The 27,781-nt window shown below is 42.3% G+C and overlaps 2 protein-coding genes and 1 long non-coding RNA gene across 7 annotated transcripts; 1 reads left to right on the forward strand and 2 right to left on the reverse strand.

Annotated features, from left to right (window-relative positions):
• Positions 1–194: 194 nt before the first annotated feature.
• On the reverse strand, positions 195–26,782 carry LOC119485662. Its single transcript, XR_005206327.1, has 3 exons — positions 26,687–26,782; positions 18,176–18,179; positions 195–262 (listed from the first exon to the last, which is right to left on the reverse strand). It is a non-coding gene; the product is annotated as an uncharacterized LOC119485662 (long non-coding RNA).
• On the forward strand, positions 1,733–14,811 carry zbtb40 (zinc finger and BTB domain containing 40). Of its 5 annotated transcripts, none has more exons than XM_037764990.1 (12): positions 1,733–1,853; positions 3,441–3,632; positions 5,573–6,009; positions 6,180–6,373; positions 8,475–8,691; positions 8,874–9,287; positions 10,370–10,576; positions 11,545–11,709; positions 11,862–12,076; positions 12,191–12,347; positions 12,850–13,088; positions 14,406–14,811. In XM_037764990.1, the coding sequence occupies exons 2-12, from the start codon at positions 3,481–3,483 to the stop codon at positions 14,625–14,627; spliced, it is 2,619 nt and encodes an 872-aa protein (XP_037620918.1). In that variant the 5' UTR covers positions 1,733–1,853; positions 3,441–3,480; the 3' UTR covers positions 14,628–14,811. The 5 variants fall into 5 exon arrangements, with proteins under 5 accessions (XP_037620918.1, XP_037620908.1, XP_037620899.1 ...); XM_037764980.1 differs by lacking the exon at positions 1,733–1,853 and adding an exon at positions 1,930–2,134; XM_037764971.1 differs by lacking the exon at positions 1,733–1,853 and adding an exon at positions 1,931–2,200.
• LOC119485540 (cytochrome b561 domain-containing protein 1) lies at positions 18,317–26,310 on the reverse strand. The gene is made up of 3 exons (XM_037765187.1): positions 25,336–26,310; positions 23,643–23,680; positions 18,317–19,966 (listed from the first exon to the last, which is right to left on the reverse strand). The coding sequence occupies exons 1-3, from the start codon at positions 25,490–25,492 to the stop codon at positions 19,460–19,462; spliced, it is 702 nt and encodes a 233-aa protein (XP_037621115.1). The 5' UTR covers positions 25,493–26,310; the 3' UTR covers positions 18,317–19,459.
• Positions 26,783–27,781: the final 999 nt, after the last annotated feature.

Below are 27,781 nucleotides of genomic sequence, written 5' to 3' on the forward strand. Positions count from 1 at the left end.
AGGTCTATGGTACGACAGTACGACGGAGTATTAGGGCCACATTGAGGAAAAATAAATAAATCAGAGATTTCAAGAATAAAGTCATAATATTACGGGAATAAAGTCATAGGTTTACGAGAAAAAAAGTCGTAATATTATGAGAATAATGTCATAATATTACAAAGTAGTAATTTTACGTGTTATTTTCTTTTTTTTTTCTCGTAAAGTTATGACTATTCTTGTAATATTCCGACTTTTTTTCTCGTAATATTATGACTTTTTTCTCGTAAAAACTGACCTTTTCTGGAAAATCTCTGATTTGTTTCCCTCAATGTGGCCCTTATCCTCTGTAGTACATTTGCTCTTTGGCCCTCACTGCATTAGACTTACATACTATATACTTAGACTATAAACTGTGTTACCTTCATCACAAAGATCAATGTTTTGCGGCTCCAGAGAGATTTTTTTTGTGTCTAAAATGTCTCCTTTGATAGTAAAGGTGATAGACCCCTGGTCTATTCTAACAAACGGTTTATAGTTGTTTTTATTTATAAGAGGTAATAGTTTTTTTGACCAACCAACAGTATCTAAACTGAAAACAAAGTTCTTCAAATACCCTGTTCCACCCAAAACAAAAGAAATTCACTACAAAATAATGAATGATTTTTTTACCCTTCTAGTGAATTTTTCAGATTAAGATTTGTCTTTGAGAGCAGTGAATGTGTTTTCTGTAAAGGTGATATTGAACCAACAGAGCATCTCTTTGTTTCATGCTCCCATACCCAGTTGTTCTGGAAACAATTCATGGAATGGTTAAGAAGCAAATCCACAGCAATGCCTACTATTGATCATAATAGTATTATTTATAGTGTTTTATTTGAAGACAAAAAAAAAATAGTTTTACTAATTTTAGACAACTTCTTTATTCATAAGGCAAAATTTGTATTTGTCATTTTTTATGATTTAATGATTTATTCTGCTTACTTTTTATTTATTTACTTTTTTAAATTTTAATTTAGGTCTGTGTAAATGTTTGATGTCTAATGTGATATCTGCTCAGTTCTGAGGATAACTTTTTAATTATAATGATTGCCTTATTATTTTCTCGAATTCTCTAAATGCTGAGGAAAGGTTGCTTCGATGCTTCCTTTCTTATCTCCTTTAGCAGAGGATACACTGGAGCATCCTTCACCAAAGGAAAGCCGGTCATGAAAATAAACAATACGTCGATCTTGCATAATATTGTCATACAGTCATATACTATATGAGTGGGCAGTGACAACCATTTCGTTTCACTTTATTCATATCTCGTCGAACAAGAAACAAATAAGTAAAAAAAAAAAAAAAGAATTAAAAATAAAATGAACAGTAAACATATAGCAAACTGTCAATAAACGAATAATAAACATAAATAAATATTACGTCCGAAAAGGAGCAGGAAGAAATATATATTTAATGGTTCTACTCCTTCACCATAACTCAAACCATAACTCATTATTTATCATATAAACTGTTATGGTAGCCTGCAGGTTATTCACACACCGTGTGGTGAAGCAGTCTGTCACTGAAGGAGCTATTTAACAACGCACAGGGAACACAAAGTGCTTTTGTAGTCCATCTTTGTCATATTTGTAGTTTCAACACGTCATAACTACGTCACTAACATCCAGCGCCGTTGCATCATAAAATGACGTAGCCTAGTGTAAGTGAAGGCCTATTGAAGGAGGCTAGGTAAAGCGTCATATCTTAGGGGTTCGACACATTCGCAGTAAAATCTGGTCAGCACTCGCCGAACGCTCTAGTTACACTGCGCATGCGTCATACCCCCGAGAACCGTGTCCGCCGTGTCCGAACCTCCTTCAACAGGCCTTGGTGTAAGTCGGGTTCTCTGAACACCACAGTTGTCCTTCTGATTTTTTCTTCCCGAGGAGAAGAGGTTAGGAAAAGACATTAGGACGTATTTATTATCACTATTATTATTTTTACTTTTCGCCGGCAGCGTATGAGAGCAGTCTGTTCCTTAACCGGAAAGGGACCCATTTGGCTGCCGCACCGTCTGTCGCCATTTCAAACACGGCTAACCTTTATTGCGCACAACAGAGTTGTTCAAGCAGAGCGGTTTAAATAAAGAGACGGATCGTTTGAATGGTTGAAGGTAAAGACATCGTTGATTGGAGGCTGGAGGCTCGTCAGGAGGTTTACTCACAGTAGAGCTGCTCAGGTATCCAGATGAACTGCTCTGACACACATCAGTAACCTGTACTGGATTAGATTAGCATCCGGAGCTAAAGCTAGTGACTATCTGCTGTAGCTTTAAGACGCTGATTAAACATCTCTCCGTCATGTTGAAGAACACAGCGGAGTTTACTCAATATCTGACACGTCACTTCTGTGTTCTAGTTCGACATACATCCAACACTGTACAGTGACGTTACAGATTGAACTGAAGCGTTTGACCCCCATACCGACTATAATCAGTTTACCGTTAGACCGGTTCAACGGGGTTGCATTGCTAGGCAACAGCTTGGGTCCATGTTTACTTCCTGTCAGTTTATGTCTATACACTGCAACAGGAAATAAACTGGGACCCATTTCATTAGGTTTACAGCAGTGAACTGGTTCATGTGGACGCTGCTAGCTTTAAAGCATCAGTAGAGAGATTGGAGCAAACATGATTAAAAAAAGTTATTTTTATAAAGCGGTCGCTATATGGTGACAGTAGAACATGAAACAGGTAACCTGAAAAAAATCATGTCCTCTGTGTCCTCCGGTGCTCCTAATGGCGTCTGCAAGATTTCACAGACCGGAGAAAAACAAACAGTAAGAGCTGATCTGAGGTCTGCTGTCCATCTGCCGTCTATGAGAGCCGGCTGTCAATCACTCACGAACTCCGACCAAACGGTCAAACTAGGCAGCGCTGATCAAATATGAATCAATATTATGTTACGTTAATAACTTTCTCTCCTCAGATGTTTTCAGAATCATCTTGTAGTGCACGGTTTAGCTGTAAAATGAGAAAGTTTGTGACGATGCCGCCGCCATTGTGAAATCTGGTGAAGGAACGCCAATAAGAACGCTCTCTCAATGAAATGACCTGTGATTGGTCAAAGTCTCCCTTCACAGGCTAGATTTTCTAAAGCCTGAAAACAGAGCCATGAGGAGGAGCAGAAGTCTAGTTTTCTCTCAGAACACTTGAATTACAATATGCTGAAAGGTTATTACGGGATTTTTGCCCAATGAGGCCAAAAATATACTGCCTACTGACACTTTAACCATCGTAAACTAAACTATGAATGGATGCAGTACGTGCTTCTCTGTGCTCAGTGTGTCTTCCATCCGACCAGTAGATACATGATGTGCTCAGTATTCTGGCTTCTTTCTACTGTACATTTTTACTGTTAGCTGATAATTGAAAAAAACTTTGTGAATTGAGTTTGACATGATGTTCTTCTCCATACAAGAGAGAGCCAGAACATCGTGCCCCTCCAGACCGAGAGCAAGATGATGGAGCTACCGAACTACAGCTGCCAGCTGATGCAGCAGCTGTGGGCTCTGAGGAAAGAGGGCCTCTTCTGTGACTGCACCATCCTGGTGGGAGACAGCCCTCATCACGCACATAAACTGGTACTGGCCGCCTCCAGCATGCTCTTCAGGTAGTGTGAGCATGGGGTTTGAAAGATGATCTGCAGATTGGTTTGCAGGTGATTTGTTAACGGGAAATATTCGGTGGGTTGTAATTCCTGTTCAGCAGCTCTCAGATCCTATGTCAGATCCTTAAAATCATCTGACATGTTACGACCTATAAAACTACAGTAGTAAACAGTATGAGTTCATAGACAGGCAAAAACCAGCTGACACTAAAAGGTGTGTTGCTAACTAGCTTGTAAATTCATAGGTGGAGGACAGCTGTCCCCCAAGTCTAAGTCTAGTCTCTCAGATCTTGTCAAAGCCTCCAGTCAATTCTCAACTTCTTGAGGGCAAATCCGAGTCAAATCTCAAGTCCTGTCGAAGGATGCTTCGAGTAAAGTGTGTCAAGTCTGAAGTCAAGTCTCAAGCCATTTGAGACTCATCCTTTTTAAAGCAAGACTCAAGTCAGGTCTCAACTCCCACAGTCAAGTCTTCATGAGCAGACTGCAAGTCGATAACAATGACAATTACAAGTTACAAGTTACAATGCTGAACATTACAATGACACTGGATTTTCTTTTCAGAACTGTGTTAATAGTGATTTTAAGTAGCTGATTCCAGGTCCTTTCAATGCATAGTCCTTATAATATACCTTTTTTTCCCTGTTTTTTTATTGTTCCAAAATGTTACCAGGTCAAAATGTGGCTTGTTGACTCGTTGCTTTTGCTTTCAGGTTCAGGTCAAGTCTCTCAACACGAGTCCAAGATACATCCCACGTCATTTCTGTGACTTATGAGTCTAACACGAGTCCAAGTGTCATGTTTACAGCTTTAGTGGTAGATGTCCACGCCACCCCTATATACACTATATACACTGATCAGCCATAACATTCAGACCACTGACAGGTGAAGTGAATAACATGGATTATCTCGTTGCCATGGCACCTGGCAGTGGGGGGGATGTATTAGACTGCAAGTGAACATTTTGAACTTTGTGTTGGAAGCAGAATAAATGGGCCAGCGTAAGGATGTGAGCGACTTTGACGAGGGCCAAATAGTGCTGTCTAGACGACTGGGTCAGAGCATCTCCAGAACTGCAGCTCTTGTGGGATGTTCCCAGTCTGCAGTGGTCAGGACCTACTGTACCAAAAGTGGTCCAAAGAAGGAAAACCGGTGAACCGGCGACAGGGTCAGACCCGAGGCTCATTGATGCACGTGGGGAGTGAAGGCTGGCCCGTGTTGTCTGATCCAATAGAAGAGCTACTGGAGCTCAAACTGCTGAAAAAGTGAATGCTGGTTCTGATAGAAAGGTGTCAGAACACACAGTGAGGAGCAGTTTGTTGTGTACGGGGCTGCGTAGCCGCAGACCGGTCAGGGTGCCCATGATGACCCGTGTCCGCCGCCAAAAGCGCCTACAATGGGCACGTGAGCTTCAGAACTGGACCACGGAGCGATGGAAGAAGGTGGCCTAGTCTGATGAATCATGTTTTCTTTTACATCATGTGGATGGAGACGAGTTGGAGGTGTCGACTCGGCCTCCAAATTCTCCAGATCTCCAATGGAGCATCTGTGGGATGTGCTGGACGAACAAGTCCGATCCACGGAGGCCCCACCTCGCAACTTCGAGGACCTAAAGGATCTGCGACTGACGGCTTGGTGCCAGATACCACAGCAGACCTTCAGAGGTCTAGAGGAGGCCATGCCTCGACGGGTCAGGGCTGTTTTGGTGGCAAAAGGGGGACCTAATCAATATTAGGCAGGTGGTCATCATGTTCTGGCTGATCGGGGTATATATGTAAAATAAATCGAAGGCACTTTCTTTCATGTAGACATCTTTCGTTATTTACCTGACATCTTGCCTTTGGTTTATAAAAAGAAAGATGACTCATAGATGGGATAGTTTTGGACCTGTGACTTCTGTTAAATGAGAACTTGAAAAGAAATCAAACGATCTTCCTCTCCATCAGGTCTCTCCTGGACGGCTCCGACACCATCTCCATCGACACGGCCATGGTGTCCTCACAGGAGTTTGGCTGTCTGCTGGACATGGTCTACACGGGCAAGCTGCCTCTCGGCAAACACAACGTCAGCCGCATCGTCGCCGCCGCAGACAGCCTGCAGATGTTCGACGTGGCCGTCGGCTTCAAGAACGTCCTCACCAGTCTCGTGAACCAGCAAACCCCCGTCCCCCAAATCCTCTCTACGAAGACCCCGAGCCTCACGGTGATCAACGAAGCCCAGAGCACCAACCCCGAAGGGTCAGCTTCACCCAACGAGGACGACTCGACCTCAGACAGGACGGAGCTCCTGGCTGAGCTGAAGGAGAAAGACTGTCAGAGTGACGGTGAAGATGCAGAGGAACCACCATGTAAAAAAAGCTGTGTGGAGCTTTCAGAGACCACAGGTCAGTTTCAGAGCCTGTCTTTGGGAGTTCAGAGACGTGTTGAAGGCATAAATACAGTTTAAGAGTTACTAGTTTATTTGGCACAATTGCACATCGAAATGCAATCCAATGTTTTACTGTCCCAGCACTTTCTGACTGCACTCCATGTTTTCATATGTGTGTGTACACAGAGCCCGAAGAAGCCCAATCCTCAGAAAGAGCAGTGGAAGAAGACAACACAACGGCCGCCGAGGTGTCGAACGGACCCGCCGCCGGTTTTCTGGACCATTCCTCTCAGCTCGTGGAGCTGCTCACCAACATGTCGTCTGTCCTGGAGCTGCTGAGCCAAGCAGCACAGACGAGCCTGGATGAGCAGGAGAGACAGGTAGAACAGGTCATTCCAGTCCTGAAAACGTTAAAGGAACCCTGTGGAGTTTTTCTTATACTCACCAAAACACACTGCATGTATCCTTGCTCCTTTTTATGGAGGGATAGGGGTGAGGAACAGGGGATGTTCAGGGGCAGATAAAAGGTCAATTGTATACAGTGTGCCACGTAGAGGTGGTGTACATCATCCGAAAGCTGGGAATAATACATCCGTATCATAAATCTGTAATAAACATTGTGATTAGGTTAGACACCTATTGAAATGTTGAAAGTTTATAGTGTAAAAGGGTTTAGAACATTATGATAGAAGTATGTGATGGTCATCCCCATGCTGTATTATGTCTCATAAATTGTTGCAGCAATTTTTGTGTTGACACCATTTGTTACACAGATTTGGTGCAAGATTTAACTACGATTTGAACCACTCTAGAATTCAGAAAAATTATCAATAATCCCTCCAGAATACCACATTAAGACACCAAGACCTTGAGGAACACCATAGAAAAAGACATGCTGTGATATTGGTATCGAAAACTTTTTGGAGATTTCTGTAAGAATTTCATTTTTTGGGCGATTGGATGGCGAACACATGTGTTGTGTAAACTGCTCAGAAACCCCCTTATTGACAATCTAGCTAGGAAAGCCATCCATCCTCTGAATGCTCTAGGTCTCTAGTTTGATCCATCCATCCTCTGAATGCTCTAGGTCTCTAGTTTGATCCATTCATCCTCTGAATGCTCTAGGTCTGTAGTCTGATCCATCCGTCCTCTGAATGCTCTAGGTCTCTAGTTTGATCCATCCATCCTCTGAATGCTCTAGGTCTGTAGTCTGATCCATCCGTCCTCTGAATGCTCTAGGTTTGTAGTTTGATCCATCCGTCCTCTGAATGCTCTAGGTCTCTAGTTTGATCCATCCATCCTCTGAATGCTCTAGGTCTGTAGTTTGATCCATCCGTCCTCTGAATGCTCTAGGTCTCTAGTTTGATCCATCCATCCTCTGAATGCTCTAGGTCTCTAGTTTGTGGCTGTAAAGTTTCATGAGGCTGTGATTATCCTAGAGGTCATCACAGGTCATTTTATACAGTGAGGTCAAGTTTAAAAAAAATGGTCTCAATACAATGAAATGGCTCCTATGGGGACTAACATCATGGGGAGTACCCATAGAACCCATTTTCATTCGCATATCTGGAGCTCAGAGGTCAAGGGACCCCTTTGAAAATGGCCATGCCAGTTTTTCCCTTGCCAAAATGTAGCCTAAATGTGGAGCGTTTTTTAGCCCCCTTCCAACGAGCTAGCATGACATGGTTTAGTAGTGGTACCTCGTCTTGTTTCATATGATACCGGTATCTTCAGTCCAGCTTTAAAACCGTGCTCGATACAACCTCTGAAAGACGGCAATGTCGGCCGTCAACAGTTTAGAATGTCAGAATTCAATAAGTAGCTGTATTATGACATACATTAATACTGGCTGTTGTAGAATGTAATGCACAGAAATATGAATCAGAGGAAATACAATAACGGGGGTGAGGAACTAATGTTGTAAGGAAAGCAAAATCTTTTACACGGAAACCAACGTTATTGTGAAAAAAATGGTATTGGATGCAAAAACAAAGTAGTAAAGGCCACTGAGGCAGGTTGGAATCACCTGATGAATTCACTATAATGAACATCCACTTCCTGCAGGGGTTTCAAACTAAAAGCCTACCAGGGAAAGGCTCTATTGTGTTTTTCTGAGCTACTGGAAGCCTTTTAATATGAAAAACCTGTGCAGGAAGTTTTGTGTTTAATTTACAGTAGCTTAACACTGGACAAATAAAAGTAGAATAGAAGCAACTGTAAATAATTTGTCGACATAAATCATATTTCTATTGGAGAGGAGAGTTAGACGTGCCTCTGTTGATGTACTGATGGAATTAGTGTTGTGGAAATGTACATTATATTGAATGAAGTAGATCAGAAAACAGGGAGGCTTCTTACTAAAATATGATACAATATACAAAACAGGTACAATGAGGAGCAAAGGCCTGTCTCTAATATTAAATAAAGGGCCGGATCTCTCTGTAGTTGAGGAAAATAAAGGTCCATGTCTGCTCCTGCCAGGTTGTGTGTCAGTGCTGTGAGGAGGAGGTGGATCCCGGCTCGGCGTTGGAGAAGCTGCTGAGCAGTGTGAAGGAGGGGCAGCTCAGCGAGGCAGCGCTCCTCAGGCTGCTCCGGAGCGTTCAACACAAAGATCCTTCCTCCTTCCCCGCGCCGCTGCTCTCTCTGCTGGAGGAGGTGGAGAGGAACACACAGGAGCCAGAGGGAAACCAAACTGGAGGTAAAGAAGAGCTCTCGTGAGTGGATGTCGTCTCTGCCAATTAAAAATAAATCTCCAAATGTCAACTTAAACAAAAAGCCAGATTTCTGTTGACCATTTAAGACGTTTATAGTCATTCTACTGCTGCCTCATGTATATCTTGTTGCTGGGATAATGGTAATAGTTTTTTCCATCTTTTACAGTTGACTCAGAAAAGCAGAACGGTACCAGAAGTGAAGAAAGTCAGGAGGGAGAGGAAGAGGAGGAGGAAGAAAATATAAAGGAGGAGACGGAAGATGAAGAGAAAATCCTAAATGTCACTACGGACTCTTCCTCCCCTCCTCCTCCCTCCTCCTCTGCTTCCTCCCCCTCCAAGCCCTACTCCTGTCGCTGGTGTAAGAGGGATTTTGCCTACAAGTGTCGGATGCTGGCCCACGTGAAGCGCTGCCCCGTGTCCCAGGATGGCGAGCAGCAGTGCCCGCAGTGCCCAGAGAAGCTGGCCAACCAGCGGGCTCTGCAGCGCCACCGGGCCGAGACTCACTACACTAGGCTCGCTGCACGGGTGAAGAAGAAGGTGACCTGTGACCTCTGCGGGCGAACCTTCGCCCACCCATCAGGTGAGAGTCGCTGCTCCGTACACTAAACTAACGTCCGGTTTTACACTCCTCGCTGTGGGAACCTGAACTTGCAGGTCAAGCTGAAGTGAAACTATCTACACTACAGGACGGCGTGTAGTTGAAAACACACGCTTTCAGCTGGCACCTTTACAACCAAAGTGAAAGCAACGTTGCGTTGCTAGCAGCATGCTAGCTTTAGGTTTTATATTGCATTCACACTATGGCCCGTAAATTGTTAACAGAACTTAGTGTTAGTTCAGGCACAACACTGAAGTAGTAGTATTTTCATTCAGTCACCACACACAATACAATACAATAAGCCTACCCTACATTCTTACTGAAGCCACGCTCCAGAAAATAAAAAAATAAATAAATATTCACCCTTTTAACCCATAAAATAGCTTAATAAAGTTTTCTTTTGACAACCAAAGTTACACAGTCTTACATTTGTGTTAATATTGTTCCATAATTTAACCCCAACAATAGATATACATCTCCTTTTAATCCCTTTTTAAGCTTTTTGTACCGTAAACTTACAAACATTTCTCAAATCATATTTGCACTCATTTGGATTATTTTAGAATTACTAGTGCAGTGCCCATTCAAAATATGCCTGTTCAGAATTGGCCGGATGCTTACCCCGTGGTGCCGCTGCTATGTATATATATATACTTTATATATATACATTGTCGATGGAACCCAGGCAATACTAACTTCCTGGTCAGCCTACAAAAATACATCATATATATATATACATATATATATATATATATATGTATATATATATATGTATATATATAGTATAATGATCCTTTGTTCCTTAACCACATTTTTCCACCACTGCGACAATTCGACTGTGAGATTGGTCAGTGGAATCAGGCTCCTTAGATCGAATTGTTGACTAGTCGACTATTCGGGGTCATCCCTAATATGTAGTGATGGGGATCGAGACCTGGTTCTATAAGGTCCCTGCTCCAAATTTCTCAAAACTCGAAAATCAATTAGGTCCGAGCTTATCAATGCTGTTATCGATACCTATAACCTTAATAGTAATGTTTCTGCTCCCTCTTGTCATGTTTCAGGTATGATTTACCACAAGCGCACCGAGCACTTTGAAGAGAAACCGTTTGCTTGCGAGGACTGCGGCGCAAAGTTTGGAGCCAACTCGTCCCTGAAGAATCACATGAGGCTGCACACGGGAGAGAAACCGTACCACTGCAAACACTGTGACATGACCTTCGGGGTGGCTGCTGCACTCGCATACCACACCAAGAAGAAACACTCTGAGGGTAACTCACACTCACACACTCACACACTCACACACACACACACACACACACACACACACACACTCACACACACTCACTACAATGGCGCATTAGGACCATTGCAGGTATAAAAAAATATATAGTGGGTGCGGGGTGAAATTACGAGAAAAAAACTTGGAGTGCTAAACTGTACTTTATCCTCATGTCATGTCTCACCAATGGGTCATCAGATAAATGCTAAAGATCGCTGTTTCTGATGTCCTCTCTGACAGACGCCCTCTGAGCGAGGCAAAGGTCCTGAAAGATATATATACATGTTATACATATACACATCTCCAGTTTTGTTTTCTCTTAAATATGTGAGTTTAATCCCAGAGAATTTCTGAGATTTTTCTTGCAAAATTCTGACTTTATAATCTAAGAAAATATACTGTATAACATTTTTGGGGGGAGTTTTTTTCTTGTAAATTTTCCTCCTAATCACGGAGAATATCTGAGTTTTGGGTTTTTTCTCGTAAATTTACGACTTTAATCTGGAAAATTCAGATTTTTTTTCTCAGAATATTCCCCCCCCCCACCTCCCCCGGCTCCATAATTATTATTATTTTTTGAATTTACAATGGCCCTAGTATGCCATTGGACACTCACACCTGTGTATTAACAAAGAAATGATTATTTATTGTTTTCAGGTCCGGTTGGTGATCTAGGAGTGTATTCTGCTGACCATCTTTTTAGTTTTTATTACAGTTGGCTCAAAATCGTTCATATAAACTACAGATTTGTGTTGAACACTAACATGATATGACCATATGATAATTAGATTATCCCACTGAAAGTCGATAGATGATGATATTGAATATCTTCTGACTGCAATCCACCGTCCTCATTAATAAAATGTTTATATCGTGTGCGTGCCATCGATGATGAGGCAGCTTGAGCAGTTAGTCTAACCTCTGCGTTGTGATTTGAATCTGTTTTTCTGTATTTAGGAAAGATGTACGTGTGTCAGTATTGTAAGGCCATCTTCGCCCAGTCCATTGAACTGACGCGTCACGTGCGAACACACACCGGCGATCGGCCTTACGTGTGCCGACAATGTGGCAAAGGTTACAGCCAGGCCAGCGGACTCACCGTCCACCTGCACACCTTCCACAGTAAGATCACACACACTCACATTCATTCATTCATGTAAAATCCCAACCTTCCATATTAATATGCTCGCTTTAACAGCAGAATAAATGATGTACCAGAATCAAGCGACTGGCCTCCATAATAATGTAATAATTCTGGATCTGCTTCCTGTCAGATTTGTCGGAACCTCACGACTGTCAGAAGTGTTGTCTCAGCTTCTCCTCGTTGGAGGAGCACCGCCAGCACATCCAGGAGTTCCACCCGAAGGAGTTCCACAAGTGTCCCACCTGTAACAAGGTGTTCACCAGCGCCGCCCTGCTGGACAAACACAAGGGCACACACTCTGGAAGCAAGCCCTTCAGCTGCGACCTGTGCAACAAGTCTTATCAGGTAGGATGAGGGTGTTCAGAAGGTGCTGCTCAGCTGGAGGTGACAGTCTTTAAATGTTGTCTGGTATAGTACGCTGTGTATTTTACGTATGTGTCTCTCTCTCTGTTGCCGTAGCAACTGTCAGGCCTGTGGTACCATAACAGGACCAACCACCCCGACGTGTTTGCTAACCACACCCGGCAACTCAAGACCCTGGTCCAGTGTGACGTCTGCTTCAAGTTCTTCCCAAGCGCCGCCAGTGTGGCCAAACACCAGGCGGCTGAGCACCAAGGTGAGGACAACACAGCAGGCCTGGTCACAGATCAGATTTAATACAGAATCACCCTGCACCAAAACTATTTAGCCTCAAGAGAAATCTTTTGCTACATCTCGACTTCACGGTATGTTTCAGAAAATCTGCTGTAAATGTTTTAATTTAAATACCAACTGTACTTCTGTTAAAGCCGTCATGCAGTGCAGACTTTTCAAATGAGTCAGAATTTACAGTTGCATCATGAATACTATGAATTAAAGCTGCAGTTGGTAACTTTGAGCAAATATAATAAAGTTATTTTTATAAAACTGTCACTATGTCCTGACAGTAGTGCACGAGACAGATAGAAAAAATCATGTTCCTCTGTGTCCTCCCTCTGCGCTCCATACGGCATCTGCAGGATTTCGCCACACCCGAAGGAAAACAACCAATCAGAGCCGAGCAGTCTCTTAACTAACTCTAAATAACAGCAGCTCCTCATTGGCTGTCGTTAACTGATCCTGTTCTGTCCGTTCTCCAGGCTCGGCGGCGTCGGCGGTCCACTGTCCGTACTGCGCGGCCGTGTTGGGCGGCGAGGAGGAGCTGCAGGAGCACGTCAGCAGCCAGCACGTCGGCCAGAGCGGCGAGGCGTTCAGCTGCCCCCTCTGCTCCCTGGTCTGCTCCTCCCAGCTGGAGCTGCAGGAGCACCTGCTCTCCTGCCACATCGAGACCCAGGAGGAGCAGGAGGCAGGAGAGGAGCAGGCCTCCACCTCCCACACGGTAAGGAGCTCCGCTGCTGCACTCAAGCCAGATGGGAAATACACAGTAGTACACACGCTTGTGCATCTCAGCCCTCAGCTGTTACATTATTAAGTAATCAGTTAAATCATATATCAGTGACATTGTCAAACACTAGCTGGATTATTTTACTGAATTATTATACTTTTATTATGAATACATTATTACTTGAAATAATAAAGTTATTTTAAGATCGGTCACACAAACTCAGCAATTTGAAGACATCACTTTGGCCTAAGGGTATGGAACATTTGTTATTATTATGTAAATTTTATAGTGTGTCAAATATAACCTTTGACTTTCAAGTTATTAATTTAAAAAAAATATTCCATCATAAAACATATTTTAGGCTGCAACCTGATGAAGTAGCACTACGTACTGTTCTGAACTGAGGTCTCTGTATTCTGTAAATACTGAACCTGCACAACAAAAGTGAAAAGAAAATTGTGGCGTCTGATTTTGTCTACTCTAAAACAGTGTTATAGCAGTGCATTGCTAACTTTCAAGCAGCTGGCTACGCCCCAATAAGTGATGTCACAACAGGTGTTTTGCCTCTGACAGCTGATGGGAAACGTCTGATTGGTGTGTGGCCAAAGTGTAAGAACATTCAACCAAATGAGTGAATTAATAGCATATTAGATAGCCTAATAGTGTAGATATGTTGCCAAGACAACTTGAATATAATCTCATTATATATAAAAGTTTAAACGCCTCCGCTCCACTGTGCTTCAATACTCTTTTTGTCAAATTCAGGGAATATCTCCTCCCGGTCCGCTGGTTGTCTGTTCTGTGTTCACTGAGAAAAAAAAGAGCCAGCTGACTGTAAATGCGAAACAAACAAAGTGGATCAGACCAAGCCGCTATAATTATGATATAAATAATGATATAAATAATGATTACATTTATGGTTCTCCAATAAATTTTGACTTTTGGACTTGGGACTGAGACGAGGAGCGTGGCGCCGCGCTCGCTCTGACTGTTTGTGTGTTTGGGAGAGAGAGACAGAGAAACAGAGAGGGGAAGAGAAGGTGGACTGCAGACTATTCGTTGGGCTACAAATGCGGATATCAGACTGACCAGCCTATTATTTTATTTTTTAACCGCTTTTTCATTTAACTTATTTTCGAGTTATGTAAAATGTAGGCTATTATACGGCTATTTAAAACATATGTCCGGTAGTTGTTCTATATGGCCGGAATTCTGGAATATTAAGTCATATTGTCAAAAAAATGTCTTGCCTGGTTTTACCTTTTAAAATGAATTTAAATATTGAATATAGGCATTTCTCTGTCCAATCAGGTGATTGCAGCAGATCCAACAGGCAATGAAGAGGCGGAGTCGATGATCTCTGAGGAGCAGGCCCAGCTGGCGGCCGCCCAGCAGGTGTTTGTGGCTCTGGCAGGTGGAAGAGAAGGTGTAGCATCATCAGCGGAGGTGGTGGAGGTCAACATGTACGACCTGCTGAACAGCTCGGTCACCTTCATCTGTGAGGACAAACCATCGGATCCCGCTGACTCTTAACCGTGAACTCTGACCCCCATGGATGATCACTGCAGACACTGAGCAGTTTTATTGTCTCTTCTGATCATTAACAACCACGACACAGGCTAAACTGACTCTTTGTGATGTAGGTTCATGTTTCGTCTATCAGTGTTTTTACTGTGGTAGAGCTGGTTTGCAGTTTTAATTAAATATGGTGAATGTGTCTCTGATCTTGGTTCATATACAGAAACCCAGGTTGGCTCATGAGGGTCAAACACCAATGACAAAGGCAGAAAAACAAACCAGACCTCCGTCAGTCTGCCTCGTCTATCTAGTCCATTTTTTCAAGTCAATTTTTTTTATATAGCCCAAAATCACAAATCACAAATTTGCCTCGGGGGGGCTTTACAATCTGTACAGGATACGACACCCTCTGTCCTTTACAGTGCGACCCTCTCATCAGATAAGGACAAACTTAACCAAAAAAAAAACCTTTTAACAGGGAAAAAAATGGAAGAGCAACAGAGGAGGGATCCCCCTTCCAGGATGGACAGACGAGCAATAGATGTCGTGTGTGCAGAGTAACAACATCATGAAAATACAACATAGACAATCCATATGACAAACAATAATACATATAATGTGAACATATGTGAGAAGGTGGATACAGGAGGATGTCAAGCAGCTTCCTGGCGTAGCCAAACGGATAGAGCCAGAGCAACACAACCTCCTCTCCACGCCGAATAGATAGAGCCAGAGCAACACAACCTCCTCTCCACGCCAGATAGGTAGAGCCAGAGCAACACGTCCTCCTCTCTACGCCAGATAGACAGAGCAACACAACCTCCTCTCCACGCCAGATAGATAGAGCACTAAGCCCACTGGTCCCTACTGAAGATGTAAATCTTTAAAAACTGGTCTAATTTAAAAAAAAAAAAAAAAAAAAGGCTCCTCAACACCTGACTGCTGTAGTTTTTAATCAAACTTTACTCAAACAGTAGGAAGAAGTTTATTTGCTTGGGACTATTTTCAGCGGTGGATTGATCCACATTTGGTGCTCTAGTGAGTATTAGTGGCAGCAGGACAGTGTGTGTGTGGGATTGAGTCTAAGTAAACTACAGTGTGTGTGTTCATGGTGATGAAGGATTTGATACGTTGTCGATAGTTTTGGACAGTCATGTAGCTCTATGGCTCAGAGGAAGAGGATATATGAGGCTTGGTAGTAAAACACATTCATTGTTGGTTTGGGTCCTTTCATGGGATTTGTTAATGATAAGAAAAATAGAGAATATTGGCAGACTCATCCTTTCAAATTCTGAGGCTAGAATGTGGCTGGATGGCATTCTGTGTTCTCTGCTACTGTAGGTACAGAAACTGGTATTACTCCTCTGACATGTACAGTTTTCTGCAGTTTGAAGCTCGTCTCTCGAGTCACATTGTCCACATATGTTATTTCAGTTAACCATGAACATTAAATGACACCATCAAATCAAAGACACAAGTCCAGTTTATCGACAGTGAAAAATTGTGTTCAAGGGTGGAATTCTCCCATTAGAAATAAAAAAATAATAAATAATACGAATTCAAATGTAGTTACTAGTTTATTAGAGAAGCTTCACAGCTAACAGGGATTGAGGAAATACAAACCTACATTCTGATCGCCTCAGAAACACTCTGAACAGACTCATACAGCAAAGACCTGAGTAGCACGTTGAATATACAGTACATTTATTTGCGCTCAGTATGATCTAAAAAAAGTAAAGTAAAAAAAATCACACAGAATCTGGAATTTTGATTTCCACTGTTTCATCAAGGAAAACATACATTTTTTTTTTGTTTACATTTATTGCAGTAGGTTATTGCTACAAGCTTTTCATCCAAGCCGGAGTGAAACCAGATCGAAAATCGCTCCCAAAAGCAGCGAGGAAGAACAGTTAAGAAAGACAATCATCTTTCTATCACCTGGTTTTAATGAAGGGCAGCTCAAATATCAAACCCAGTCTGCGAGGTGTACTACTATTAACTGCTTTACCTACACGTTCCCAGCATTAAGAACATTCTACATCTAATGAGTGCTTTTAGAGAACCAACATGTTTTCAATGACCTTCCACTATTTAAACTTATATTACACACAGAGTAGATACAACAGCCTGCAGTCCAATGATTTGTAATGGACCAAGTATCATGTCAAACAGGAAACCCCTGTTATTAGTATTTGCATAAGCTGTCCAGTAGTGAACAGAACAAAAGAGGTTGAGGCAAGGTGCTGGAGGATCAGTACATTCAGTAGGTCCACATTCATCATAGTTTTTTTGATTTAACAAACAGGTTATAATATAGTACGTAAGTTATAATAATAAATAACAGAACCTGCAGCTGCCAGAGCCCAGTTTGTTGAGATATTGAGCAGACCGGACAGAACTTAAAGGGGACTTATCATGCTCATTTCCAGGCTCATACTTGTAAATTTGGGTTTCTACTAGAACATGTTTACATGCTTTAATGTTCAAACAACACATTATTTTTCTCATCCTGTCTGTCTGAATATACCTGTATTCACCCTCTGTCTGAAACGTTCCGTTTTAGCGCCTGTCTCTTTAAGATCCCCTCCTGATAAAGCCCAGTCTGCTCTGATTGGCTTGCGGGAAAAAATACGGTGCACCTTCTCAAGCTGTGTGCGGTATATTCTAATGATATATTCTAATGATTGATGTGACATAGGAAGGGGAGCCACATCTTTGAAATCACATGTTTTCTGATCAAGACAGCCCACAGAAAAAACTGACTGGGTCGTCTTATTTCACAGTTTGTGGGTTGGTAGGAACTCCAGGTACACAGATGGATGTGCACAAGCTCTTAATTGTTGCTCTTAGAGTTTTTCCTGATCTGTCCCTTAAAGCTCCCGCAAGTATGATGAGTTTGCTTTAACTAGCATTAGTTGAGTTCCTGGAGGGACTGATTGATTGATGGCTTATTTGCTAGCTTTGGCCTTGTATGAGACAGCAAACACATGAGTGACGTTCATTTTTCCGATTGATTACAAGGCAAACAAAACACAAAGAGCGTCGCAAGCAAACATCCAGTGAAAAGACAGAAAGGGACCACATGTACACGCTGATGAAAATGAATAGCAGCTCATGAACCAGAGGTGCTACATGGAGTTCTTTCACATATGTCATTGTTAGGTTATCAATGCTAACATTTTTATAATCAAATGAGGACTCATTGAGGAAAACATTTCCTATCCCCGATGATAATGCTACAGACCACCTGTCTCGTAAACCCTGTTTGCTTTCTGTCCTGATAGTAATGTTATCTGGGAGTGCCCTCTTAAAAAACAATTTAACGGCTTACAATTACAACCATTGTATTAAAGTCTCTAAATGATCGTGGCCACGCTCTATTAAAGCTGCACTGATTGATTTCTGTGGCCACTAAGGGAAGAGAAGCACTCTACGACAACATTATGGTTAGCTATGTTAGCAAATATTTACCAATTCCCACATCCAGCAGACACAGAGTAGCATTTTCATTCATTTGGAGATGTGTTTGTGTTCACCTGATGGATGTTAAGTCCAATATTCACTCTCCTTTTAGCTCTGGTTTGGTCTCCACCAAGGCCAGAGAAAAATGTCTGGTTCTTCAGCTGCTATTTGCTCCACTGTGTTCACCAGCTGGTCTCCACCTGTGTCTGTCTGCTGTTTGCTGCTGAGCGGGTCGTGTGATCATTTTCTATTGGTTTATTACTACCAGTGACCGCTTTCACTTTACATGTCGTCATTTCATCCAGTTTGAATATAAAAATGTTGATTGATGGAACTTTAAATGCTAAAACGCTTCATGTAGCACCTGTAAACAGCCAAGACAGACACAACACTAAAACATCCTAAATGAATACATAAATAGAATTTACAGGCTGGTATATAATCATCCACAGCACCTTCATCACTGAAGCTGAAACCAGTCTATAGAAACTGTCTCTGAGACGGCGTATCTAGTGCAAATATTCCTCTGGAGATACGACGGATGAAAGACGTCCAGGTGTTCACCATCTATGGGATCGCCTTCAGTTAGTTTTGTCAAGATGACCGAACTCTACCGTCTCCTGTTATATGTGTTCACATTTGGCATGGTAATATCCACATGGTGCATAGTGTCATTGGATTCTTTGAAAAGGTCTTTGTATTTTATCTGAAACTCGGAGATTGAAGACGCCAAAGTTGAAGTGATCTGAGCTGAAGTTCTTCTACTGGCCACTAGATGCTGGCTCTAAGGAAACTGATACAGGAGGTTTCGGGGCTAACCTATAACGCACACTGTCCATTAAGAACTTTTGCCCAAGATGTATATTTCGTACCTAAAAAATGACTTATTTCACTCTCCACACTAACATACAGCTGTTAGCCAGCTGTCAGTGCTACTGTAGGTAGGACAAACTGTGACTTCAGTTCGTACTGCTACGATGACTTCATTTGAATGGAGAGAAAAATAATCTGTGTGCACAAATAAATCATTCAATTCGAGGGTACATATTCATCTTTAGAGAGCACAACATCAAGATCAAATGCAGGTGTTTCTTCATGTCTAATCTCAGTTTCCCCCAAGACTCTGTTTCTTTGCCAGATTAAGATTTTCTAGCTCCAGTAACTAACCGGGATCTTGGCAAGCAGTCAAATTAAAGTCCAGGCTTCATAACTTCTCTTCAGATACCGGCGGTGTAACACGAGCTACCTATGTTTTATGTCACCTATGTCAAGCTGTTTGCTTTAGTTGTTTTATCTTCACAAGCTGCTTTAGTGGAGGACTCTTCTCGCTTCCGTCTGATTCTCTGGGCCTCTGAGTACAACGTAAATCCAATATGGCCACTGAGCTAGCTGGTGATCTTCTTGCGGGGCAGGTAGGCGTTAGTGATCTGGTTCATCACCACCAAGGCCGGGAAGAGGGGCAGCAGGATGAAGGCCCACCAGGCCACTCCTTTCACCGTGGCCTGGAACCAGTCGGAGAACATGGCCGAGACCACGGTCACCGTGGCCAGCAGGTAGACCACCAGGCCACAGGTGGCGTGGTACAGCTTCAGCCTCAGCGGAGAGGAGGACAGACGCATCATCTTAGGGAAGATCACGCAGACGCCGCACGCCGCCTGGAGCGCGCTAGCGGCCAAGGTGCCGATGCCCAGCAGACTGTGCCAGGAGACCAGGTGGGGGAGCTCCGACACGTTCTTGCTGGCCACCATGAAGCCCAGCCCGGTGGCCGCAGCGATCATGCCCAGAGCCTGACAGAACCAGTGGAGACGCACTTTACCCTTACGAGATTTGAAGCAAAAGAGGGATCCTTCGGCCGAGAAGAGGAGAATGCCTTCGGTCATACACAGGCAGTACTGCAGAGAGAGAGAAGAGACAGACGCGTGTTAGGAAGAAAAGGTGTCTGTAGAGAAACAAGGTACGACGGAGTATCAGAGCCACATTAAGGGGGAAAAAAATCTGAGATTTTGAGAATAAAGTCATAATATTACGAGAATAAAGTCATAATATTACGAGAGAAAAAAGTAATTTCCTCCTCCACAGAAGAGTCAGTTTCCCCAGCAAGTCCAAGTGGCTCTTTCTTCGGAATAAACTTAGTTTCTTGCACAATCTTTTTAAGGTTCTGATACTGATGATAATGTGCTGCTGATGAGCCAAAAGATGAATAATTTGGTTATTTGTGAAACCTAAACTAAAGTAGAACCTCATAAGATGCTCCACGTTCCTTATTTTCACACACGCTGCTCTATTTCCCCTCTAAAATAACACCTCAAAATACTACTTCATAATATTATGACTTTATTCTCGAGATCTCAGATTTACTTTTTTTTTTCCACAATGATGTCCTAATACTCCGTCGTAACGAGGTGTTCTGATGTCAGAAAATAAAGGATGAGGTGGAGGTTTGATCTGTCTGATCGCTCTGTCGAACTCTGACCTTTTGTTGCAGCGATGTTGCAGCGATGTTGCTGCGTTCCCAGAACTCAGCAATTACATCAGTGACAATAGTAATGTTTTTGATAGATATCGTGGAAAGAAGCCCACATTGTAATAAATCAGAATTATCCTTCAATTGTAATGAAGCATGAAGGTTGCAATGGGGTGATTTTCTATATCTCAACCAGCAGTGAATGTATCCTTCTAACTACTAGAACAAGTTAATACATAAACATATCCAAGAGCCACTCTGTTCCTTCATTACCATGAACACACTGCCAGAAATGCCCACTAGAGCACCAGATGTGGATTATTGTTCATTATTGTTAATGTTTGGTGAAAGCTACAATGATCAAAACTAGAATTGTGACTTGTATTGAAAGATTTAGACGACATCTTTAGTAAGAATCGATGGGCTTGAGGTGGAGAGCCACAGACAGAGTAGGGAGATCAGACAGTACTGAGAGACGGACTAGCACCTGTTGGTTTTGGGCTTTTCATGGGATTTGCTAAGAAAAATATAGACTAATACCAGCGTTATCCTTTAAGTCAGTGGTTCTCAACCTTTTCGAGTCGTGACCCCCCAGAATCATCAGGTTCTCCCTGCTGATATGGAGCGATTGTTGAGAACCACTGTTTTAAGTGCTGGTGATATAGTTACCTTCAGTAAGATATGCAATGATCAGTCATTTAGAACGATGGTTAAACTGTCGATACTGTCGTAAGTATGAGGTGTCCACATATACAATGTGATCACCTGCCAGCCAATCAGAAAGCAGCATTATTACATGTGTTGATTTATTGATCTGTCTGTCTGTCTGTCTGTCTGTCTGTCTGTAGATCACAGGGAAGAGTTGTCTCTGATGTGTGTGCAGTAAGTTATCGTGGCTGACATACTGTGGCGCCGTGAGCCATGACAGAGAAAAGCTCCACCTTGTGAGCCGTTCCCTCTAACATACTGTATTCTAGGTCAGTTTGTAACACAATAGCCGACGCGGTGACGCAACACATTCCCACTCCTCCCATCCTCCTCCTATCTATTATTCACAGTGGAAAGAAGATGGAGACACAAAGACTAGAGGCTGTGAGGGTAAAGGTATGTTTACAGGAGAGTTAATGTTCAACTTACATAATACTAGTGATATCATAAACTCTATTCTTTTATTTGTTTACATTTGAGCAGTCACTCAATGGCTGTATCAAACAGGCAATAAAATGTATTTTGAGAAAGTGTGAGTCACTGCAACCACGACAGGTCCTTGACCGTGCAGCCAGAACCAGCACTAGGCCAGATTAGCCGTGGACAGACACAGAGATGCACACACACAACCAATCTCTTGGATCAAACTATTTATTATTCTCCTGGCGGAGATAATAATAATTAATAATTGACTATCTATCACGATTCTCTCAAGATCATGAAAAATAAAAAATAATCAAACTAATAATGAATAAACATATATGCTTAACAATTTTATATAATAACCTAAAAAACAATGTATTTAATGACTTTATAGTCGGGTTTAGTCACAGTAAAGAACGAGAGGGCAGCCAACTGACAAACTGAACTCATCATCACATCAGACTGCTGTGTGTGTGTGTGTGTGTGTGTGTGTGTGTTAAGCCTTGTTTGTCCTCCCGAGCGGACGTGTACACGGACAGCCGTGGACACCACGGACACATAGTAGGTCTGTTTACACTGTCCACTTGGAGAACGCGCTCAACACATGCGCAGGTATGCGGACGTCCACACAGAACCTTTGCGTATATCCTCTGATGACCAAACCCCCAGAAAGCTTTGAAGCAAATTTCTGTATTGGCCTTGGCAACTTCCGTGTTCGTCGAGTGATGCGTTTGGGCCCAAAAAGATTTTCCCATAGACTTACATTGGGAAAGACACGTCTGTAACTCAGAGGATATTTATCTTTTTAGGTGAATCAACTCCCCAGTTCAAACACTCTAATAGTCCTTATTTAAATCATTAGGTCCTAAAAGTTGTAAAACGCACTAATAGCTGAATCCAGATTTCCCTTCCTCCGTTCATGTGAATGAGATCCAGACCAAGGCTGGAGCGAGGGGCTGGGAGGAGGAGTTAAAGGAAACACTACTGTGACTGCTCTATGGGCCTAATGGATGAGGAAGATCGCCGGAAGATCCGGGTACTTTATCACTCAGCAGTCGAGCCATCTTGGCTTCATGCGCCACTCAGCAGCTTTCATAGGAATGAACAGGAGCCCGCCTCCAACGCTGGATCCAGTTCAAGTTATACATCCATGGTTGTGACAAGTGGTAGCATAGTGGACCACCATGGGACCTTATTTTGGAAAAAATATGATGGTCGTGAACGGAGAGAGACAAATATTTTCTTTTAATCCTGTTTGAATTGCGCCACGAATCACACACATGATGTTTGTCAATTTAAAACATCATTTTTCAAGTCCAGAAAGTCGCAGTTTGTTGTAAAACTGTTGAAGTATCAGACTGTGAATGTACGTCATTAGAAAGACGACACACCCAAAACTGTGTTAGTGACGTCTCTCTCTCTGAAGATACGATGTCTGTGTGTTTCCTACTGGGATGAACTCACACCAGCAGCGGGTCTGATCCTTCTTCCTCCTCCCGGCTGATAAAGAGACCAGGAGTCACTGATAAAACACATCAGGTCAGATAATGTTTCATCTGTGAGTGGTCATAGCTAAGTTAGCTACCTAGCGAGTGTTGGTGACGTATATCGTCTGAGACGAGAGATGTAGTTCACTGAGCGGTCTCACACTAAATTAAATGATACGACGACAAACTGAGACTGTGTGGACTGGAAAATTGTATTTTAAATTGACAAACATCACATGTGTGATTTGTGGCCCAATTCAAACCGGATCACAAAAAAAAATATTTATCTCTCTCCGTTGACTAGCGTTCATATTTTTTCCGAATTAAGGTCCCATAGGTTCCATAGGAAGGGGCGGGACTTCGCCTCTCTGTAAACAGAACTACTATGCGTCCGAGGTGTCCACAGCTGTCCGTGTATACGTCCGTTCAGGAGTATAAAGGAGCCTTAAGAGAGACGGTGAAGACATATATGGACTGCAAACTTACTGCGACAGACATACACACTGGATGCCAAGAAAAGAGACCTGGAACACAGAGAAAGAGCAGTCAGCATCTCACAATTCAACACTATCCAATAAGAAAATGAATGGAAGTTGGAAGCTCATTAATGACAAAACTGTTGTGGTCACAAAAATCACAGAAATAATTGTGTTTCCAGATTTGAGCTAGTAGTAGTTGATGACAGTCTCACTGATGTTTAATAATACGTTTGTTTATGCTCTAGATAATATATGATATAGCATCATTCACTGGTCCCAGCTTCTCAGATGTTTCACAAACATCTCATTGTGAATATCACAGTGGGTATTTATCATTACATTTTACAATTATTCTATTTGAAAAATCCATAGATTCATTGGTAATTAAATAATCACTATTTGCTACCCTAATAGAGAACAATAGAAAAACTACACAAATATAGCAGTACAAGTATAATCTGCTGAGTAATATTAAGAGTATTACACCTATAATAAATATCCTGAATCCTGTGTAGTGTACTTTCTCATTTTACAGCTAAACCGTGCACTAAAATATGATTCTGAAAACATGTATGGAGATAAATAGGCATTACAGTAACAGAATATTGATTCATATTTGATCAGCGCTGCCTAGTTTGACCGTTTGATTGGAGTTTGCCAGTGATTGACAGCTGCCGCCGTTGAATGAACAGCCAATAGGAACGCTCTCTCTCTGAAATGACTTGTAAGTCTCCTGTCACAGGCTAGATTTTTTAAAGCCTGTAAACAGAGCCATGAGGAGGAGCAGAAGTCTAGTTTTCTCTCAGAACACTTGAATTACAATATAATGAAAGGTTATTATAGAATTGATGCTGCCTACTGCAGGTTTAAAGGTCCCATATCGTGCTCATTTTCAGGTTCATACTTGTATTTTGTGTTTCTACTAGAACATGTTTACATGCTGTAATGTTCAAAAAAAAACTTTATTTTCCTCATACTGTCTGCCTGAATATACCTGTATTCACCCTCTGTCTGAAACGCTCCGTTTTAGTGCAATTCAACGGAATTGCGTTGCTAGGCAACAGTTTGGGTCCATGTTTACTTCCAATCAGCTGATGTTATTTACATACACTGCAACAGGAAACAAACTGGGACACATTTAGAATGTTTAAAACCATGTAATGGTCTAAATATTGTATATTTGTGACATCACAAATGGACAGAAATACTACCGGCTTATTTCAAACGCACAATTTCTGAATACGGGCTGTGTGTGTTTCTCTTTTGATAGTTTAACAGTATTTATAAAGCACTTAAACCTGCTTTATAATATAAAAGACATGAAAATCTCACTTTTTACCATATGGGACCTTTAATTTAACAGCTTTGTTATCAAGTTCATAATATGAAATTCAGGGAGAGAAGAACTTGACAAATCAAACTGTATTCATCCTTAAAAGCCTTTGTTAGAAATCGTTAAAGCAATATGAGGAGGCTAGTGGTCTTTTCCATTATTAATAATTAATAAGTTATAACCCATTTAAACAAACAAAAAGCAATGAATTATGCCTCAACAAATCATTTCTATTCAGATTTTCTTTGAACTCTGGCGGTTTAATGAAAATCTTATTGTGTTCTGACAGATGAATGTAGGCTAAGTGATGAATGGTGTTGTGGTGTCCACCCAGAGACATGTCTCTGTGTGTCCCCCCGTCACTCACTGGTTCCTGGTCTGGACAGCATGGAGATGATGAGTGTGAGGACCAGACCGGTGATGTGAGCCGCCAGCACCGCGGTCCTCCGCAGCCACACGTAGAGCCAGAAGTCCGGCAGCCCGAGACCCTCTCCCACCGGGCTGTACTCCACATCAGACGGCATGCCGGCCGGTCAGCAGCACCTGTCCGGCTACCTGCCGGCTCCGGCGGGTCTAACCGGTGTAACCGGGGCGCTGATATGAGGTAGAGACGAGGCGCGTGTACCGTCCGAACACTGCACGAGCTCCATAATCATGTAGTTACGTAGAGAGGATGAACCGGACAGCTACGGGACAGATATACGACCCGGTAAACACGACCTTAGACAAGCTACACACAACACCTGGTAACACCTAGTACTTCCGGTAGTCTATATGGCTTTTCAAAGTAAAGCATCTTATGGTTTCATTTGTTTTCTCAGCGGGGTTATAACAATAATGAATGATGAATGCGAGTTATTCAATGCAGTGCAACAGGTGTACTGCTATGCAGAGACAATCTTACCGTCTGGATGTTGTCCAGATCGTTTTAAGACGTCTATTTTGAAGGGGGGGAAAAAACAATCAACTTCCGGTCGTAGTCGTGGTTTTCACCGCTTTGACCAAACAAAAGAAGCGGGCTGTGAATGAACTGAGACAACTCCGACTCACTGCTGTGCATTAAAGACTAGGTTGGCTAATGTTTGAGATGCTCATCAGGAGGAGGGCCTGTGAGTCTCTCCTGAGTCTCTCTGAGGTTACACAACAGGTTGTTCTCTGACTGTCTAGCTGGTTAACCTGGCTCTTTAAACATGTCCCGTGCACGTCATGCAAACATCTTCTGAAACCAAAGTCCCTTTAGCCTTGTGCAGAATGAAGATTGTTAACTTCCAACTTTAGCTGCTAACGACCTGTATTTACATCGATTTGCATTTTTGTTTTCACTTCCTGGTTTGAATCAGAGCCGAAGAGTAGAAAAGAAGCGAGATGATGCCCTCCCATTTCCTGCTCTTCAGTTTAGACCAGGAGGTCAGCAACCTGCAGCTCTTTAGCTCCTCTCCAGTGGCCCCCTGTGGATCTTTAAAAAAGGAAATGAATAACTGTTCTTTCTTCACATTTTCGTTTTTATTTATCATTGTTGTAGGTCTATGGTACGATGGTAGGATGGACTATTAGGGCCACATTGGGGGAAAAAAAATAATTTCGAGAATAAAGTCATAATATTATGATAATAAAGTAATAGGTTTACGAGAAAAAATATATTATGAGCATAAAGTCATAATATTAGTAGTAATTTTACGTGTTTTCTTTTTTTCTCGTAAAGTTATGACTTTCTTCACGTAAAGTTCCGACTTTAATCTCGTTATATTACGACATTTTCTTGTAAAGTTATGACTTTATTCTCGTAATATTACGATTATTTTCTCGTAAAGTTCTAACTTTATTCTCGGTTACGTCTTCACAGCGTGCTCAAAACTGCTCTCATCTCATGTATTATAATTAATGTTAATGCTTCATGATATCAATACGAGTGGCATAAAATAGAGCTAAGGGTTCCATCTCGATGTTCAACATATTCCTATAGTGGTTCCTTTATTTTAACCTCATCACTGCTGAAACAATCAGCTGTATTCTATTCAGAGGTGTAGGTTTTATTTTGAAATGTCCAATTGTTTTTCCACCCCACCCTTTTTAAAATAATTACCTCCATCCAAGGCTTGTTTGATTGTTTGTCTGTTAGCAGGATTACTCCAAAAGTTTGTGATGGATCTGAATGACATTTTTTGGAGGAGTGGGGTGTGGCACAATGAACGATCCATTAGATTTTGGTAGCGATCGGATCATGATCCGATTCAGGATTTTTTTTAAGAATTACGGTCAGCCTGAGCATTAACACCACAGGGTATAACACATGCGCAGTGTAACTGATGACGCGTTGATGACGCGTGACCCCACCTCCTTCCTTCTGAGAGCAGAGAGATACGTGTGTGGATGTGTGGAGAGACTCCGAGGTGCGGGAGCCGCTGTCCATCCGCGGTGAGAAAGAACAAAGCGGTAGAAGACGGGATGAGAGACAACGCAGTGTAACGTTATACAGACATAACAAGGCTGCTGAATGAAAGAGGCATCCGCCGATACGTTACACGGAAACACACTGTGTTAATAACAAGCCGACCACCTCACATTACCGCCAGCTGTGAGCTGTGATCCGTTTTTTAAAGTCACGCACTTTGGCGGAGGTCTGCACTCTCCGAATGCCATTGTAGTTACTGTTGCTGCAGCAGTATGCAAAACATCACATGGAACAAAGAGGGAACCAGTATAAAACAACGTCGACAGAACACAGTTAACATTCAAAATCAAAGTATCTGAACTTACCACAGCAGTCACGACCATTTAATTATCTTAACGTGGTAGATGGTAAAGCAGTCGGT

The sequence above is a fragment of the Sebastes umbrosus genome, chromosome 1 (genome assembly GCF_015220745.1).
Source record: "Sebastes umbrosus isolate fSebUmb1 chromosome 1, fSebUmb1.pri, whole genome shotgun sequence".
NCBI lineage: Eukaryota > Metazoa > Chordata > Actinopteri > Perciformes > Sebastidae > Sebastes > Sebastes umbrosus.

Coding starts and splice junctions, on each gene's coding strand:
- zbtb40 (XM_037764990.1), top strand. CDS start 3,481: ATGATGGAGCTACCGAACTACAGCTGCCAGCTGATGCAGCAGCTGTGG. Junction 9,288..10,369: donor AACCTTCGCCCACCCATCAG/GTGAGAGTCGCT, acceptor GTCATGTTTCAG/GTATGATTTACCACAAGCGC. Junction 12,348..12,849: donor CCAGGCGGCTGAGCACCAAG/GTGAGGACAACA, acceptor TCCGTTCTCCAG/GCTCGGCGGCGTCGGCGGTC.
- LOC119485540 (XM_037765187.1), bottom strand. CDS start 25,492: ATGCCGTCTGATGTGGAGTACAGCCCGGTGGGAGAGGGTCTCGGGCTG. Junction 23,681..25,335: donor GCTGTCCAGACCAGGAACCA/GTGAGTGACGGG, acceptor TCTGTGTTCCAG/GTCTCTTTTCTTGGCATCCA. Junction 19,967..23,642: donor CAGTGTGTATGTCTGTCGCA/GTAAGTTTGCAG, acceptor CTCTCTCTGCAG/TACTGCCTGTGTATGACCGA.